The sequence below is a fragment of the Cydia pomonella genome, chromosome 15 (assembly GCF_033807575.1).
Source record: "Cydia pomonella isolate Wapato2018A chromosome 15, ilCydPomo1, whole genome shotgun sequence".
Lineage (NCBI taxonomy): Eukaryota > Metazoa > Arthropoda > Insecta > Lepidoptera > Tortricidae > Cydia > Cydia pomonella.
Genome location: NC_084717.1, coordinates 18,630,011 through 18,648,440, shown reverse-complemented (window position 1 = coordinate 18,648,440; position 18,430 = coordinate 18,630,011). Strand labels below are relative to the sequence as shown.

Below are 18,430 nucleotides of genomic sequence, written 5' to 3'. Positions count from 1 at the left end.
TCACTTACAATTCATCATTGCATCTTAATGCAAGTCATTATTTTCAATTTATAATCATAGACTAAAATTTGGTCAGACTAAAATTTCATGATATAAACAAGAAGTTTTAGCCTGACCTATCAATATTCATGTATAAAAGAAATTGCCAAATAATCTATTGTAATTTCAAATAGAAAGCTTTGCATTATTCTATTTTATTTACTGGTCTTGAACTCCTTAACTTTATTCTAAAAATAATATTATTCTTCCACAGGATATTACTTAGGCACAGTGACTCATCATTTAAACATTAACGAGAATACAGAAACAAAATATTCCGACAAAATATTAATCCAGCTGACCAAAGTCAAGGAACTAATCGATGCCTTCCCTCGCACTAACTCTGAGGATCATGATATACTGGATATGGCAGAGAAGATAAGAGCACAGTATAAAAAGACGTGTGCACTCTTGAAAATACCGTCTAATAATCCTTATGATGCTGGTGTATCATTTTAGAATAATTTAGGTAAGTGATTATAGTTTACATTTAAATTTAAGCCATTTGAAAAAATCCCTATTATCAAATTATTTTGATCTACAAGTTACATTAAATATAAAAAAAATATTAAGATTTTCCACCACAAAGTGGCTTTTATTCACATTCTTCTTCTTCTTCTTTGTCAGGGGCTATGTAAGGCTCTACAGCCTAAATATCACTGCGACCATTCCTGATCTATTGTGATTGCCACCTACTACAACTCTCGATCCAAACCTGCAACTTCAAACAGCTGCAGGATCTTTTTTATTCACATAGTTTCTCACAAATAAAAATGATAGTTTGTAATGATTATTCTTCATTATTTTATAATAACAATGTTGTGATCAATGCATACTTACTTTTCCAGGCAAAAAGGTACCTTATATCTGTTTTCATATGTCAATTTCTGAATGCTAATAAGTGCATGGTAACTACAACTTCAAAATTCAAAAAATTATTCTGCAAGTAGACCTCAAGGGCTCTTTTACAAGTCAGTACAACATTATAGTAACATCATATAGTGACATGAAAAATACATAACAACATTTATAAATACAACAGCCAATACCTGGGTAAACATTACATTATAATAATCTTAAAATAAATAATTACTACAATACAATAGAGATGTATAGTCTCTATGGTTAAAAATACATTAAATCTGGAGATGTTAACATAATATTGTACAAAAATAGTTGATTAAAATAAAGCTGACTAAAAACAAAAATGTTAATACTAGATTATTATATATGAATACAAAAATAAAATAAAAATACCCCACAAACTATTAGCCCTGTCAAAAATTAAGTTTTAAGCCCCGAACTGTTCCCTACCTGGCCCAAACGTTGCAAATATGCCATATGCGTATGCAAAACCCACATAAAACAGGGCTGTCCAAACTATGAGCCTGCCAGTTTAGCCCAGAAATAGAGAGATACTATGGTATCTGCAAGTCCCGCTGTAAAAACAATGTGGCATGTTAGGTCAAAAAGATTGAAGTGCCCTGACTTCAAAGACTATATTTATTCATTTCAGATTCATCGCCATGGACCCAACCATGCTAAAACTCCACAAGCACATAGATTCACTACTTTCCTACTTAACCCCCCTACTGCCACTTGCCAACTGCCATATGGTTGAGTTCCTGACTCACAACCATTGGGAGACGCTCCTGCCTAAGGAGTTGAGGGAATCTCTGGATGGAATGAACTTGGAACAGGCTGTTGAGGAGTTCTGGAGTGCTCATAGTGATGAGTGTGGTAAGCTTACAGTAATTTTATAATCAAACTAATGCTCTGGCCACAAATACCACCAGTTTATCCATTAAAACTAAAGAAAAATAATATATTATCAAAAAGAATTTGAAATAGAGGTGTGTTGTTAATGAAAACTTTGTAGCGACGTAAGTTTACTGCCTTCTTTCGACACATAATTAAATTGGTGGCGCCATCTTACCGTGCACTACCTAAAGGTTATGGCGCCATCGCTCGAAATGATGCTGCTTTTACCTTTGGACTTTGATCTATTAGATAAGAATCAGGAATAAGGATCAAAGTCAAATGGCGTTTTAAAAGTTTTAATTATGTGTCGAAAGATGGTACTGACTTTACGTCGCTACAAAATTTTCTTTGACAATACACCTCTATTTCAAATTATCTTTGATATTATATACAAGTTATATAAGACTTCAAAGTAGGTACCTATTTAATTTAGATAGCAGCATAGAAATATAGTGAATAGTGAAGTTTTTAGGGTTCCGTAGCCAAATGACAAAAAACGGAACCCTTATAGATTCGTCATGTCCGTCTGTCTGTCCGTTTATGTCACAGCGACTTTTTTCCGAAACTATGAGAACTATACTGTTCAAACTTAGTAAGTAGACGTAGTCTATGAACCGCATTAAGATTTTCACACAAAAATAGAAAAAAAAAAACAATAAATTTTGGGGGTTCCCCATACATAGAACTGAAACTTAAAAAAATTTTTTCATCAAACCCATACGTGTGGGGTATCTATGGATAGGTCTTCACAAAAAGGTTATTGAGGTTTCTAATATCATTTTTTTCTAAACTGTATAGTTTGCGCGAGAGACACTTCCAAAGTGGTAAAATGTGTCCCCCCCCCAAAAAAACTTCTAAAATAAGAGAATGATAAACCTAAAAAAAATATATGATGTACATTATCACGCAAACTTCCACCGAAAATTGCTTTGAACGAGATCTAGTAAGTAGTTTTTTTTTATACGTCATAAATGGTACGGAACCCTGCATGGGCGAGTCCGACTCGCACTTGGCCGCTTTTTTGTTTTTGTAATAATTGACTTGTTTAAATGACTTTTTGAGGTACCAAATTAATTTTGTTGTGTTGTGTTGTGTTATATATGCTACCTATGTACTATTATAATATCATTCCAGACAAATCACCTCTTGGCCTGTGGATACATACAGCACGCAAGCATTGTCTGTCAGTGAACAACGAGTACTGCTTGTCAGTAGATCAACTAGAAGAACGCATAAAAGACAGAGGTGGAGTATTACCGCAGGAGATACCAGTCAAGGAGTTCATGAACCCTAAGAAGAGTTATGAGGTTTGTCCACCAGAGTGAGGTGTACCAGAGTAACCGGAACTGTATTTGGACCGGATTTGGACCCGGGTATGTCCTTAAACTACGTCCAAAAGAGAGGTATGGGCAATGTGAATGTCATCTCGCCTTGTGTGGTAGGGCACAGCACAGCAGATAGCATTCCAGATCTAGAGCAGAGCCCAACTGGGGAAGTACCTCCACCTTACAGAAAACCGCAGCCAAATAACACTTGACCCTACTCATAGTGTTGTGTTCCTGCCGGTGAGTAAGGTTGCCAGAGCTCAACGAGGGGGGTGGGGTTAGGGTCGGCAACGCGCATGTAACTCCTCTGGAGTTGCAGGTGTACATAGGCTACGGAGACTGCTTACCATCAGGCAGGCCGTATGCTTGTTTGCCACCGACGTAGTATAAAAAAAAAAAAACTCTATTTTCAACTCCTACTCTTACTCTGGTTATAATATTAGCTGAAAATCGTTGAGCATTAGACTTTTTGTTTGCCACGACATCTATTGTCGAGTAGCAGTACTGAGAGTTCCGCTACTTGATGCTAGATGTCGACTGCGAATATAATAATCATTTTGGTACCAAAACTGATGTATGGAGTACTCTATTACTTCTTATTTCTCTATGCCCAATGGCAGTTTCGATTTATCAGTTAAAATTTTAGGTTGGAAGAGATTGCTTGCAGTGATAACAGCCTGTTGCTACCTTTCTTATTCCTAAATTAGTTTTCTTTGTCTTGCAATAAAGAATATTTACTGACTTTTACGACCGGTTTGGCCTAGTGGGTAGTGACCCTGCCTATGAAGCTGATGGTCCCGGGTTCAAATCCTGGTAAGGGCATTTATTCGTGTGATGAGCATGGATATTTGTTCCTGAGTCATGGGTGTTTTCTATGTATTTAAGTATTTATAAATGTTTATAAATTATATATATCGTTGTCTAAGTGCCCTCAACACAAGCCTTATTGAGCTTACTGTGGGACTTAGTCAATTTGTGTAATAATGTCCTGTAATATTTATTTATTTATTATTTATTTACTTATTTACTTCGATGAACTATACCTAGGGTTGCCATACCGTATTTAAGTATCGCGTACCGTATTTTTATATATGAATACCGCTGTATAATTTTTTTTTTTTTTTTACCTACATACATGATCACAATCATATCTAACCAGGTTGTACAGAGTGACATAGCAGCAAAGCTATGTGAATAAATAAATAATAAATAAATATTATATAATGTCCTATAATATTTATTTATTATTTATTTATTCACATAGCTTTGCTGCTATGTTACACATTACACAAATTGACTAAGTCCCACAGTAAGCTCAATAAGGCTTGTATTGAGGGTACTTAGACAACGATATATATAATATATAAATATTTATAAATACTTAAATACATAGAAAACACCCATGACTCAGGAACAAATATCCATGCTTAACACACGAATAAATGCCCTTACCAGGATTTGAACCCGGGACCATCAGCTTCGTAGGCAGGGTCACTACCCACTAGGCCAAACCGGTCGTCAAGTAAGTAAGTACTACTTCTATCATTTTGTACTTCAGGTTCGCATAATGTCCCGCCTGCTGTCCTCCTTGCACCGCACGGTGTCGGCGTCCTGCTCGCTGGAGGCGGGCGGCGGCCGCGGCCATCTGCTGGTGACCGCCAGCCATGGTTTGTAATACTAGGGTGTTTATGGGAAACTTTTATTAACCCTTAATCCGACAAGCAGCAAGCAAATTCGTACTGTACGAAGGGTCGGCCTGAAAACAAGCGTTGTAGTAGGTAAGCCTGCTGCAACACATGCTGAGGTTCGCTCCTTTTTAGCATCATAATTTTAATAGTACATTACGATACAAGTGCGAAAAATAGGAAATTCGAAACGAGTGGCGATAAATTAAAACACGACCGAAGGGAGTGTTTTAAATCGACACGAGTTGCGAATTACCTATTTGCACATGTATCGTACAACGTTTTACAGTACATATGGCCTTTTAAATGTTCGACACAGTAACGTAATATGCTAATTTTCGCACTAGTGCGCTAAAGTAGCACCATATGTACTGTAAAAGTTTTTTTTATATCTACATGTAAACATAAATTTGTGCGTAATTAAGTTTCATTTTAAGGCTTGTAATGTTTTGTAGCAATGCCTGTAAACATTTTTCAATGTGGTGTTAAATAAAAAAATTATATGTCTATATAGCCTTTGATCGCCAAAAACGTCAACTGACGCGCGCGGCTACCAACGCTCTGAACCGGTTTATAGAATACCGGTAAAAACCGGATTATTTCGGTTTTCCTCCGAACTTTTATAAGAACACGAACATTTTAAGAACTTTACTCGTATATTGTAACCCAAAAAAACGGTTTATTTGACGAGCGACGAAATGGCCGGCCGGCCTGGTGGTGTGCCGCGTAAACATAGAACCGACATAAGAAGAAACCGGTTTTTATCTAATGTACATGCATAAGTTTCTTCGGTCACTTCTTGACCATATAGATTATTCGATACGATAAGTCAGGTGTCATATAACAATATCTGGAATTATTAACCTATAGGTATTGTATTTATTTATTGCATTAGATAGGTACACAAATGACACATCACATAAAACCCCTATGATTCCGTCCAATCATAGATATTCGGGCTCGCAAATTCAGGTCATTTGATAAAACAACGCAAAATCGTGAGAAACCGAATTATGCCAAAACATAGTATAGCGTTTTTAGGGTTCCGTAGCCAAATGGCAAAAAACGGAACCCTTATAGATTCGTCATATCCGTCTGTCTGTCCGATTATGTCACAGCCACTTTTTTTTTAACACGTTGAACGCCATGGGGGGCACCGGCGACCTCACGAAGTCAACTGCAACACGCCATGGGGGGCACCGGTGACCTCGTGTTAAACCTGTTTTTAAGACGCTATCCTGCGCCGCGTGTAGCAGTTATAAGCAATGCGTTGTATGCAAGGGACCGGCATGGCGCTCGTTAGTAAAACGGTGGCTTGGGACGTGGGTGCAGTTAGTGACATAGTAGATTTGTTGAAAAAATGAAAAAAACAAGGCATTTTTTTCAAATCACAGCTTTAATTCTATAATTTATATAATTAAGTATTTGCAATAATTATATAATTAATAGAAATTAATTTCAATTATCTGGAGATACACGACAATTATCAAAAAATAAGAAAAAATAAATTTCCCAATGCAGACACACACCTGATACATGCATTCCACAAAAAAAACATCATAAAAACCCAAAATTAACAAAAATAAACAAAAACAGCGTATCTTCTTGAACCAGTAGCAGGAATTGCCAAACCAAGCTATTGTCACACAATGCCAAAGCAGTTAAATTTTATATTATAAGCATATTTTAGCGGGTGCGAATGTGACAGTATAATGACCGGCACAGTGACCGGCGTGGCCGGCGGGGGGACCGGCGTGGCGTCATGGTAACGGTTTTTGAAATATGAACTTCACAGCGCCACGGGGGTCATCGGTGACCGCGAGTTTTTTTTTTTTAATAACTTTTTAACTAAACCTCCAATAACAAAATAAAATATATATCTATATACATATCAAAGTAATAATTTAATTTACATCAAGTTTTTTTTAAAGAAAAAATGAATATTTTGGTCTGGCGTTTAACGTGTTATCAAGCGTTATGTACAAAGTATACATATAGATAAGAAAAATGTGTTATTGGTATGAAAATATTTTTTCTGCCCTCCGGGCGGAAAGCATCAATTTTGCTCCCGCGACGCTAAACGAAGTTGTCGCTTTCCGCCTCCGTCGAGCAGAAAAATAGTATGCGCACCACGGGAAGAATCGTAGGACATTCCATCCCGCGTGTTTGCCACCCTCGCCTTCAGCTCGGGTGACAATTTTACACGCGGCACGCGATGTCCTACTTTTCCTCCCTTGGGACACAAATAACAATTATATTACAGGTTACAAGCTACGCTGCCTCACGGTAGACTGCGATGCAACTAGTCTAGCCAGTGCTGAGGCGAGAGGCAAACTTATTCAGGTACTCTACTCAGTCTGTCAGACAGATGGACAAATGATCCTATAAGAAAATAAAATTTGAACGTAATTCGTATAAAATAGTAGATTGTTAACCAAGGGTCGAAAGTGAACCATATCACGCAAGATATTTTGGCGCTCGAAGTTTGGTGAGATGGTTACTTTTACCAGAGTTAAACACTCTACTTTTCATTTCGACTATGAGGAAAGTCAAACACAAACAAGAAATGTAGGTTATGAGCAGGGCCGGATTTAGGGGAGGGCAACCGGGGCTACTGCCCCGGGCCTCCACAAAAGAGCCCCCCCCCCCCCCCCACAATAGACAATTCGGTAAATTTACCATTTTATTTGGAAAAAATTTGGGGCCAGGGGGCCTCCACTCCTTTATTGCCCGAGGCCTCCAGACCTCTAAATCCGGCATTGGTTATGAGTTATGACTGCAGGAATTGGCGCCATTTACATTTGGATCGGAAAAAAATCTAAAACCATAGACAATCCGATCTTAAATTCGGATGTGTCTAAAACGGCCTTAATGTTTACACGCCTTAAAAAAAGTGGAATTTAATGAATTTAATGTAATGATAATATTTAAAACATTGTTCATGGTCAAAATTGAAAAATTATTTTATTAACATATATTTATATTTATTTCATACATTTAAATATTTAATACAAGTTGTATATTTTGTAAATAATGCAATGCAATTGACATTTAATTTCGATAATACTTGGTATAAAAATGCGGAAGCTAATATGAGAGCCGTTGCTCGAAGTACAAATTAAAACATTACTTTCCACTCTAGGGTGGGAAATGCGATTTTCCACCCGGCTTTCAGCCTATGAATGATGAACTTTCCGAGTAGGAGAGATGAAAAATCCTTTTAAAACTGTGATGAAGATTTATTTGATTAAAAATTCAATGTTTTATTGTATTTACTGTACATTTGACATTTAGAGACAGTATACATCTCTAATAAAGTATTTATTATTTCATAGATTCGATATTTGTAATGGTTTTTATTTTTTTATTTATTGTTTGTAAAAATGGACATGTGAAAGTGCCCCTGTGGCCTATTTGCTGAATAAATGTTTGATATTTGATAGAAACAATGGCACGCCATATCCAACACCGGTTCCCGCGGGACGGAGCACCTCCACCGTTTCGCCCAACTCTTCGTCACCGAGAAGACTGATCTGGCAACAGTTGTGAAGGAAAGCTTTCCTGAGATCTCACACGAAGATGTCAACGTGGTGCTTACAGGTATGCATTTTTGGTTATTTGTGTGATATCAGATCATTTAAGTATACACCGTGTTTTTATTGAATTGCGTTAACTCTGGGGTTTCGGTAAGTACGTTTAAGGAAACTAAATGGCATAGTTAATTAAAAAAAAAAAAAAAATTCTGTTTTATTTTTACTATTTTTATTTTTATAAAAAGTAACTAAATGTTGCATATAGCGTTGTTGTAACACGGGCATTACATTTAACTCAACCAAACAATTGAAAACTGTGACATATCAATGTCATTTCTAACATCGATCGTCCGAGATAGTACGTACGTTAGTAGCAAATGTATGAACTCGCACTAAACACTAATCAATAAGTAAACAGGCCCTAAGGCAAGTGTACACGCTCGTAAGGGCCTTATAATATAAAAAATAATGATTGATTATCTCCGAAATGGAGTTAATTAGAATATCGGTGTCTTTGGGAAAGTTACTTAATTTAAGCTCAGGAATGCACCCTCGAAAATAACGCAAATAAAAAAAAAACACGGTGTAGAAATATTCACTAATGTATGCTTTCCACATATATTGATGCTGGTTCAATGTCAGTGTGTGAATTTGACACCAAATCGAAAATAGTACTAAAAACTATAGGTAAAGCGTATCTTCTTACAAGCTTTTATTTACTTTCACCTGACCGTTGTCTGTTTGTAATCAAATCTTGCAAATTCAATTTGATCCACTTCCCGGTTTCCGATTGAGCTGAAAATTTACATACATATGTAAGTCGGGTGACAATGCAATGTTATGGTACCATCGAGCTGATCTGATGATGGAGACAAGAGGTGGACATAGGAACTCTGTGATAAAACAACGCAACCTAATTGTGTTTGGGGTTTTTAGAATTGGCTCGATGAGTATTAGTTGCCTGTGGAAAGAAAAGTACAGTCAGCGATAAAAGCTTGTACCAAAAACTTATTTAACAATATTGATCTCAGTTGGTCTTTGAATAAATAAAATTGAAATAATTAAATTCTTATTGTGGTTCTGCCTAAGCTTGGAGTTCATAAGAGTAAATCCAAAATCTTACTGGCCAATATTATCTGGTTTCTGGTTCAATCTTATTTGGTTTTTCGGTTCCTAAAAATTACTTGGTTGCAAATCGAATACTCACGATTTTAGTACGTGCGAAACTACAAAGTATCCAGTTTTTACTGAAATAAATTAAAAAAAAAGAAACATATATTACAAAGACAAAATTTTGTAAACTTAAGTGTTAATGAAGTAAAGAGTTGGCTATAGTAATATTAGGCTAAATTATATCCAGAAACGAAAATAGATAAGTGTTGTTTTCATCGTGTGTACTATTGATCTGTGAAGGCTTATAATCTTGACGTCTTTAGTTAGACTTCGAGAATAAAAGATATAACTTAAGTTCTTCTGTTTATATAAGACCATATCGTCAAAAACCAAAACTCAGTAGTTGGACCCGGGTACGTCCTTAAACTACATCCAAAAGAGAGGTATGGGCATTGTGAATGTCATCTCGCTTTGTGTGGTAGGGCACAGCGGATGTTATTCCAGATCTAGAGCAGAGCCCAACTGGGGAAGTACCTCCACCTTACAGAAAACCGCAGCCAAATAACACTAGACCCTACTCATAGTGTTATGTTCCTGCCGGTGAGTAAGGTTGCCAGAGCTCAACGAGGGGTAGGGGGGTTTAGGGTCGGCAACGCACATGTAACTCCTCTGGAGTTGCAGGCGTACATAGGTTACGGAAACTGCTTACCATCAGGCGGGCCGTATGCTTGTTTGCCACCGACGTAGTATAAAAATAAAACTACTACCACAAATTCAAAGTCATCAATATTAATAACAAAACGGGGTATATTTTCGTTTATTTTTATGCAATCGGTAAGTTTTGGTTGTCACCTGACTATATTATCTGTCGGAAAAATAAATATATTATTTTCTGTTTGTATCAAAGAGAATTAAGAAAACCAAGAGTGCTCCATACAACGGTTTCGTTACCAAAAATACTATTATTGTCGTAGTCTACATCTAGGGTCAAGTAGCGGAACTCTCAGTACAGCTACTCGACAATAGATGTCGCGGCAAACAAAAAGTCTAGTGCTTAACGATTTTCAGCTAATATTATCAACTCCTACGCTTACTTGGTACCAAAACTGATGTATGGAGTGGGCACTCTATGTACTTCTTATTTCTCTATGGTTTGTATATATCCCTATGATCTGTTTCAATTCAATTCAAATATACTTTATTCATGTAGGCCTAACAACAAACACTTATGAATAGTAAGACAGTAATTTATTGATGTTGTAAATATTATTCCATATATAATACTAATGAATATAATTCATAGATCAAATTTAATACTAAAAATTTCACAAAATATAGTCATACGAAAAAAAATTGTATAAAAAATACTAGTCTAGATTGTTTCTAGAATAAATTCTAAATGTCAAACAATTATAATAAAAACAACAAAGGAAATACATGCATTGGATATCCATTCCATCATCATTATTCAAATATAATGTAGCCGCCGTGCAGGTCAGGATGTCGACGACTTAAATAAAACTTCGATGTATAATGAAGTGAAGTATAATCTTCCCAAAGGTACTGGTTTACAAGGGTTCTTGTCAAAACGGTTCAATGTAGAAAATAGGTGTTGAAAGTATGGAGGATGATGCAAGAGTGATTTTCAATATTTGACTTGATCAGTACAAAAGGTTTAGATTTAAATGCTTCCAATTGGCCGCGATACAGATTATGTGGAGCGCTTCTATTGGTGCTTTTAAAAAGCCTCCGAATAATAGCCGAGCCCGACGGCTGCGTTTAGCTACTGCATTGATTTTTATATAATATTAAGTTGCAGTCGCAACATATAATAAATAATTAATCATTTCGAATCACAATTAATCCCACGTTGTTTTATCATTCATGTAGTCTTGTGTGGTATAATAAGCTTTAGAAATAAGTTTACGCTTTACATCATTCTTAAATGTATTAATTGATAACTCAGTTTACGTTTACTTGTCTAGGCCTCCACACCTGCGGCGACCTCGGCCCGTCCTCCCTGCGAATATTCGTGTCGCAGCCAACCACGAGTGCAGTTTTCAACGTGCCCTGCTGCTACCACCTCCTCAGCGAAGAGATACAGAAGTCGACATTATTCGATGACTTCCAGGACGCGAGCGGAGCGGGGCTCCCCATGTCCGAGCATCTAAGAGGTATGTTGACCACCGGCCTGGCCTAGTGGGTAAAATAAAGATAAGATAAAGATAAAAAATATTTATCGCCCCAACTACCAAAGATACAAAATAAAAAAATAACATACAACGTGAGATAAAACAAAATACGCTTAATTGCACAAAAATAATTTATCCAAAAAAAATCACAAACAATTTAGCTAGTAAATTTTTAACTATCTGGTTTTTTGGTATAGGCAATGGGTACCTGTCTCAGCTTTATTGCTAGATATATACTTAGCGCTGATTTTCAGACGGGTCCCTTTTTGACAGGTCGGTCATTATATATCCTAGTCATAATATATAATATATGCGATCGGCGCGGTTGTTTTTGTGAATATGTCTGTGTGTGTGTCTGGGTAGTGACCCTGCCTATGAAGCCAATGGTCCTGGGTTCGAATCCTTGTAAGGGCATTTATTCGTGTGATGAGCACAGATATTTGTTCCTGAGTCATAGATGTTTTCTATGTATATTGTATACAGGGCGTCCCAAGACTATGGGACATCAAGGGAAAGTATCTTAAATATCGTAGATAGGATATTTTGCTGAAAGAAGACTGTATTTTGTTTTTAAAAGTAAGTAATATTGCATTGAAAGAATTTCTAAAAAAAAATTGAAAATTGCTTACTTTTTCTGGGAATTAAACCGAATCTTGAAATTTTAATCAAAATTTTTACTCTATTCATTTCTTTTGCGATATCATTCTTTTTTATGCATTCTTTCGATTGGCATCATAAAAATACAAGATGTTTTTTTTTCACATTTGAGTCGGTTCGATTTCCAGACAAAGTAACTTACTTTTTTTAAATCTTTGAATGCAGTATTACTCAGTTTTGAAAATAAAATAAAGTCTCCTTTTAGCAAAATATCCTATCTCTTATATTTGATGTACTTTCCCTTGATGTCCCATAGTCTTGGAACGGCCTGTATATCGTTGTCCGAGTACCCACAACACAAGTCTTACTTAGTCAATTTTTTTTTATTACGAAAAGGTAAGCATTTGACTACAATCTCACCTGATGGAAAGTGCCGATGCAGTCTAGGATGGAACACGCTTACCTAAAAGATGTCTATTCACTCTCGATTTAAAAAGGTCCAAGTTATAGTGGACTGGGAATAGATTTGTGTAAGAATGTCCCTATAAATAAATAAATAAATATTATAGAACATTATTACACAAATTGCCTATGTCCCACGGTAAGCTCAATAAGGCTTGTGTTGAGGGTACTTAGACAATGATATATATAATATATAAATACTTAAATACATAGAAAACACCCATGACTCAGGAACAAATATCCATGCTCATCACACGAATAAATGCCCTTACCAGGATTTGAACCCGGGACCATCGGCTTCGTAGGCAGGGTCACTACCCACTAGGCCAAACTGTTCGTCAAAAATAATAATATATATATTTTTTTTTTATTTGATTGTAGGCTTCACGCTAGGCCGTAACGCGCGTATGTTGGCCGCGCAGTCCCTGGAGCGCGTCGCCGCCGCCCGCGCGCCGCCGCCGCGCAGCCTGCTGCACCGGGCGCTGCTGCAGGTAGGCTTGCCAGGTGTCCGGCTTTAGCCGAACATGTTTGGCTTTTTGCGGTCGCGTCCGGCCAAATATACGTGTTCGGCCTGTCCGGCTTTTGTCAGGCTTTTTGTCAGATACTTTTTTCAATAGCCCAGCTGTAAAAACATTATGTTTGGCAATAAAAAGAACATGTCCGGCTTTTAGGGCTAAATGTCCGGCCTTATATAGTGCGCAGTCCGGCCTTTGCATTTTATGCTGATATTTGTAATTTGGGCTTTACTTATCCAACGAACCTGTGACGTCTTGTCTCCGTTGTATGACAGGGTGGTAAATAAAATACAAATTGGCTACTTTTTTTTTTTTTATACTAGGTCGGTGGCAAACAAGCATACGGCCCGCCGGATGGTAAGCAGTCTCCGTAGCCTATGTACGCCTTCAACTCCAGAGGATTTACATGCGCGTTGCCGACCCTAAACCCGCCCCCCCTCGTTGAGCTCTGGCAACCTTACTCACCGGCAGGAACACAACACTATGAGTAGGGTCTAGTGTTATTTGGCTGCTGTTTTCTGTAAGGTGGGTGGTGGCTACTTGACTGTTTTTTGTAAATAATGTCAAACGATCTTGATTTTCCTGAGGATCAAATGTATATATATGACTCATGGCATTTAAGCAACACAAAGGTCAGAAATGAGAGTTAAAGTCTGACGCTCGCAGTCGACGATTGAGACGCCTCTAACAAAATGATAAGGTGATGTGACGTCACATTACATAAGTCTGTCCTAAATGTATGGAAGATGAAGGAAATTGCCATTTTGACCCTGAAATATTGCTTTTATGTGTATAGGTGTCATACAATTTATTTTTCAATAAAAAGTAAGGAATCGAATGGTACCATTTTATTTTCTATTTTTGAAAGACAAAAAAAAAATTTTTTTTTGAGACTTCGGAGCCTTGTATTTTTTTTATAATCTCAATATAATTTTTTAAATTCCACTTTTTCATAATGGATGGCTCATTTTCTATCCATTTAAGTAAATTTTGTTATAATATTCAACATGTGTCAAGTACCCAATTGTAATCGTGTGCTTGCCCAGCCATCTGCCCGCCATGACACCTCCCAACCGAGTGTCGACCAAGTGTCGACTTGCAGGTAGTTGGCAAACACACATTTATTGTCTAAACGTCAGAATCGATTCCGCTCGTGTCAAATCGTTTCAATCCCGTCCAATTATGAAGGTATGTTTAGGTACTTATATAAATCATCACCAATAGAATCGATAATATGGCCTTTGCAGATAATCGAGAATTGTAAAAAAGTCGTTTCTAATTTGAATTGTCACAACCCTATCATTGCTTTTTGACTTACTGTGTCAGCCTAACTATGGAGTGTGGAATAAAAGGAGGAACATCTCTATGTATGAAAAGTGTCCATCAAAAAACATTAAATAGGCGGCGCCACCACAATACACCGAAATAAAATGTCATAGACCTAGTATTGATATAGATGTGCTATACGCGTGCGCCCGTGAGGGACAGAACATACGCAATGCGACAAAATTAAAAACACATTTTAACATTCCTGACAACATACCCAAACCTACGTAATTTGGTCGGGTTATTTGTTGCCCCTCCACCATCTCTATATTATTATACCTCTATGGTTCATGTAATCCATGAGCCTACCTAGCGCCACCGGAGAGATTAGGAACTATTATTTAAACCTGAAAGCTGGTCACTTTTGCAATAGTTCTGCCATAAGAGATTTTCCTCCTTTTAATTCCACACTTCATAAGCCTAACCTTCGAGTTTGAAAAATACTTTAGTAACCTGAAAATAAATGATATTCAGGTGTAAGTTATAAAAGACTTTTTGGTGTATTTATTACTTAGTACCTATTTTGTTTCAAATTGTAGATTACTATTGCAGTATGGTATGGTGGTATAATAATTACTCATTTTCTCTAATTATTTGTTGTATTCAGAGACAAGACACAGCATCAGTCTGTTTTAATTATTATAATACCTATATGTTGTCAGTAAACGTGAATGCTTTATCTTATCCAAGAGAATTTGAAATAGAGGTGTATTGTCAAAGAAAATTTTGTAGCCCAGTACATTTACTGCCATCTTTCGACAGATTATTAAAACTAAGAACACCATTTGATTTTGTTCCTTATTCTTTCACCAATATGTGTTAAATTAGTTAAATATCTAGCGCCATCTTACCGGGCACAACCAACAAAATGTCAAGCTTATTGGCTACATAGATCGATCGCAACGCCGGGCCGTGCTCGTCGACATCACCATCCCCCATGATGAGAATCTCGTGAAAGCCGAGAAGGACAAGTCCAGCAAGTACCTAGACTTGGCTCACGAGATAACCGCCATGTGGGATGTTGATTCGACGATCATTGTCCCGATAGTCGTTTCAGCGAACGGTCTCATAGCGAAGAGTCTCGGCCAACACCTTGAGAGACTCTCGCTAGGTGGTTGGATCAAGGGTCAGATGCAAAAGGCGGTGATCTTGTACACGGCGCGGATAGTCCGGTGGTCGTTCTCTCTGAATTATTATTATTATTATTTATTAATCAGGCAGGCAGTTGAAACAACTAATAGTTGCCTGTATTTGAGTGATCTTCACTTAAAATGTATTCTTTACGCTGGTTAAGTATTTGTCTAGTCTGTTCTTAAACTAATTGACAATATATCTTATACCTTTAAACGAGCAATTCTTGTATATATATATATAAGAATAAGAATAATATTTATTTCAAGAATTTGGCATTACAAGACCAGCAGTACATTGATCCCCACACTAGGCTCAGCCTGTCACGTGGGAATCTCAGAGAAGTATCGAAATGGTGCGGTTCTCATTTTAACAGAATACATTATTGTTAAAGCTAAATTAAATAAGATTTTTTTAATTATATGACTAACTATCAAACTAAGCACAAAAACAGTTAAAAAGGTCTCAGTAAGTTGTATGTAAGTGAAAGTGTTTATGTGAGGGTATGTGTGTATATATGTGAGTATGTATGTATGAATATGTGCGTGTGTATAACTACGAAATGTGAGAGAAAACAAAATAAAAGAAAAGTAGCTGTAGAAGTTATTCATCTTTCGGGAGCAGACGCAATTGAATATTGTCGTCTACTACAGTCATTTCAAAATATCCTCTGACTCATCATAGTTCCAAGAAAGTAATAGGGGTTGGATATGCCTTTTTGCTTCAGTTAAGTTACAGTGCCTTATGTCGCAGATTTTTACTAATTTATTGTATAAATGCGGAAAGAGATAAGCCGAGAATCTCATAGCAAAAGCAGTTTTAACAGGGGGCTTGGGAATTTTGTACACTCTTTTTAGTATCATGTCTTGTAGATTAGGCTGACGACTGACCATATTGTGTACGTAAAGGGAAGCACGCAGTAAAAACAATCTACGAACACTTAAGACGTGCGCTTTAATAAAAAGTTCAGAAGTAGAATACCGTCGGGGGAGTCCTAGGCAGACTTTCAGAACTGCTCTTTGTGCTCGCTCTAAAGTGATTAAAGTTGATTTAGCAGAACCACCCCAAGCGAGTATACAATAACTTAAAATAGACTGACACAGAGCCAAATATACAACTCTAAGCAGGTGAGTATCCGCAACCTCCCGTAAAAGTTTCATAGTGTATATAAGTTTGCGAACCCTACCAGACGTCGCTGAAATATGTTTTTTAAAGTTAAGGTTCTCGTCGACTATAACGCCTAAGTATCTGAGTGAACTGGTTCTATTTATACCGTCACAGGAGCACGCAGAGGTAGGCGGTGTTATGCAAATGTGACTGTGGATTTTAAGACAAGAAAAGGCAGGTGGAGGACATGATGCCGCTGTTTTATGAAATCCGATAAATTTTGATTTGTCAGTGTTAAGGGTTAAAAGATTCTGGTTTAGCCAAGTGGATAGTCGTTGTAACCCTGCTGTAGCCACATCATAGGCGTCCCGCCATGAGTCACCATGAAACACTATGGCTGTGTCATCGGCGTAACATAAAACTTCACTATTTTTAAGGTCTAGCGACATGATGTCGTTGATATATGCAATGAATAACGTAGGACCAAGTATGCTGCCTAATGTATATATATTTCCGGGATCTCAGAAACGGCTCTAACGATTTTGCTGAAATTTGGTATATGGGGGTTTTTGGGGGTAAACAATCGATCTAGATTAGTCTTATGTTTGGGAAAACGCGTGTTTTCGAGTTTTCATGCGTTTTTCTTTCGACGCAGAATATGATCGCTAATTTCGTGTTGCCGGCCACTGTCCGTCTGGTCCAGCGGGTCTAGACGCGGACTGCTAAACGAGTGTTACGGGTTCGAATCTCGCCCGGTGATTAACTTTTGTTTTTTTTTTTTTTATATGTTTAAGTTTATATATAATATTTAATTTTTATTGTTTTACACAAGTTTAATTTAGTAAAAAAAATGTAGTTAAGATTATCACCTATACACCACCATATTACAATAAATAGTTATAACCGAGCAATGCTCGGTCGCCCAGGTACTGATTATATTATGTAAGAAATAAATGATAATTTACTTTATTTTATCACGAGATTAACTCGAAATTTATTCACGTTTTTCTTCCAGGCAATAATAAAGAAACACAAACCCGACTTCGTATTAACAGAAGGCAGACTGAAGCGAGTAGGAGCTAAAAGCCGAAACTTCGAAGAGTACTTCAAAATGGCAGATTCCATTTTAAAATTAAATCTTTTTCACACTTTACCTCCCGATTCTTTGACAGTAGCGGATTGCCAGTGGAAAAATATGGTTTTATTTTATTTAATAAGATTATGTTTAGCTCAGGTTATAGAGAGTTTAATATTATTAGATAGATTACTGTTTTTGAAGGAGAATGGTTTTAATAATACGTTTTTGGTTAAGTTGTTTGATCCTGTGTTGTCGCCGCGATGCCACAGCATTGTAGCTATAAGATGAAATATATATATTTTTATAAGTGAATATTATTATTTTTCTCTAATGTTTAGTTATAATCTGAAAATAATATGAAGTAAGAATGGTACAAACTCAGAGTCCTCGCCGCCAACGGAGTGCATGCATTATCGGGATATCTGATAAGGATCATCAGAAATACAAAATTATATAATAAATAATAAATAAACAAATATTATAGGACATTATTACACTAAGTCCCACAGTAAGCTCAATAAGGCTTGTATTGAGGGTACTTAGACAACGATATATATAATATATAA

General features: G+C 36.8%; 1 protein-coding gene across 1 annotated transcript; it reads left to right on the top strand.

Annotated features, from left to right (window-relative positions):
- Positions 1-366: 366 nt before the first annotated feature.
- On the top strand, positions 367-18,176 carry LOC133525535 (probable methyltransferase-like protein 25). Its single transcript, XM_061861823.1, has 9 exons — positions 367-508; positions 1,556-1,779; positions 2,935-3,107; positions 4,684-4,792; positions 7,074-7,153; positions 8,254-8,410; positions 11,442-11,630; positions 13,089-13,198; positions 17,802-18,176. The coding sequence occupies exons 2-9, from the start codon at positions 1,566-1,568 to the stop codon at positions 18,150-18,152; spliced, it is 1,383 nt and encodes a 460-aa protein (XP_061717807.1). The 5' UTR covers positions 367-508; positions 1,556-1,565; the 3' UTR covers positions 18,153-18,176.
- The last annotated feature ends 254 nt before the right edge of the window (positions 18,177-18,430 follow it).

Coding starts and splice junctions, on each gene's coding strand:
- LOC133525535 (XM_061861823.1), top strand. CDS start 1,566: ATGGACCCAACCATGCTAAAACTCCACAAGCACATAGATTCACTACTT. Junction 8,411..11,441: donor TGTCAACGTGGTGCTTACAG/GTATGCATTTTT, acceptor TTACTTGTCTAG/GCCTCCACACCTGCGGCGAC. Junction 11,631..13,088: donor CATGTCCGAGCATCTAAGAG/GTATGTTGACCA, acceptor ATTTGATTGTAG/GCTTCACGCTAGGCCGTAAC.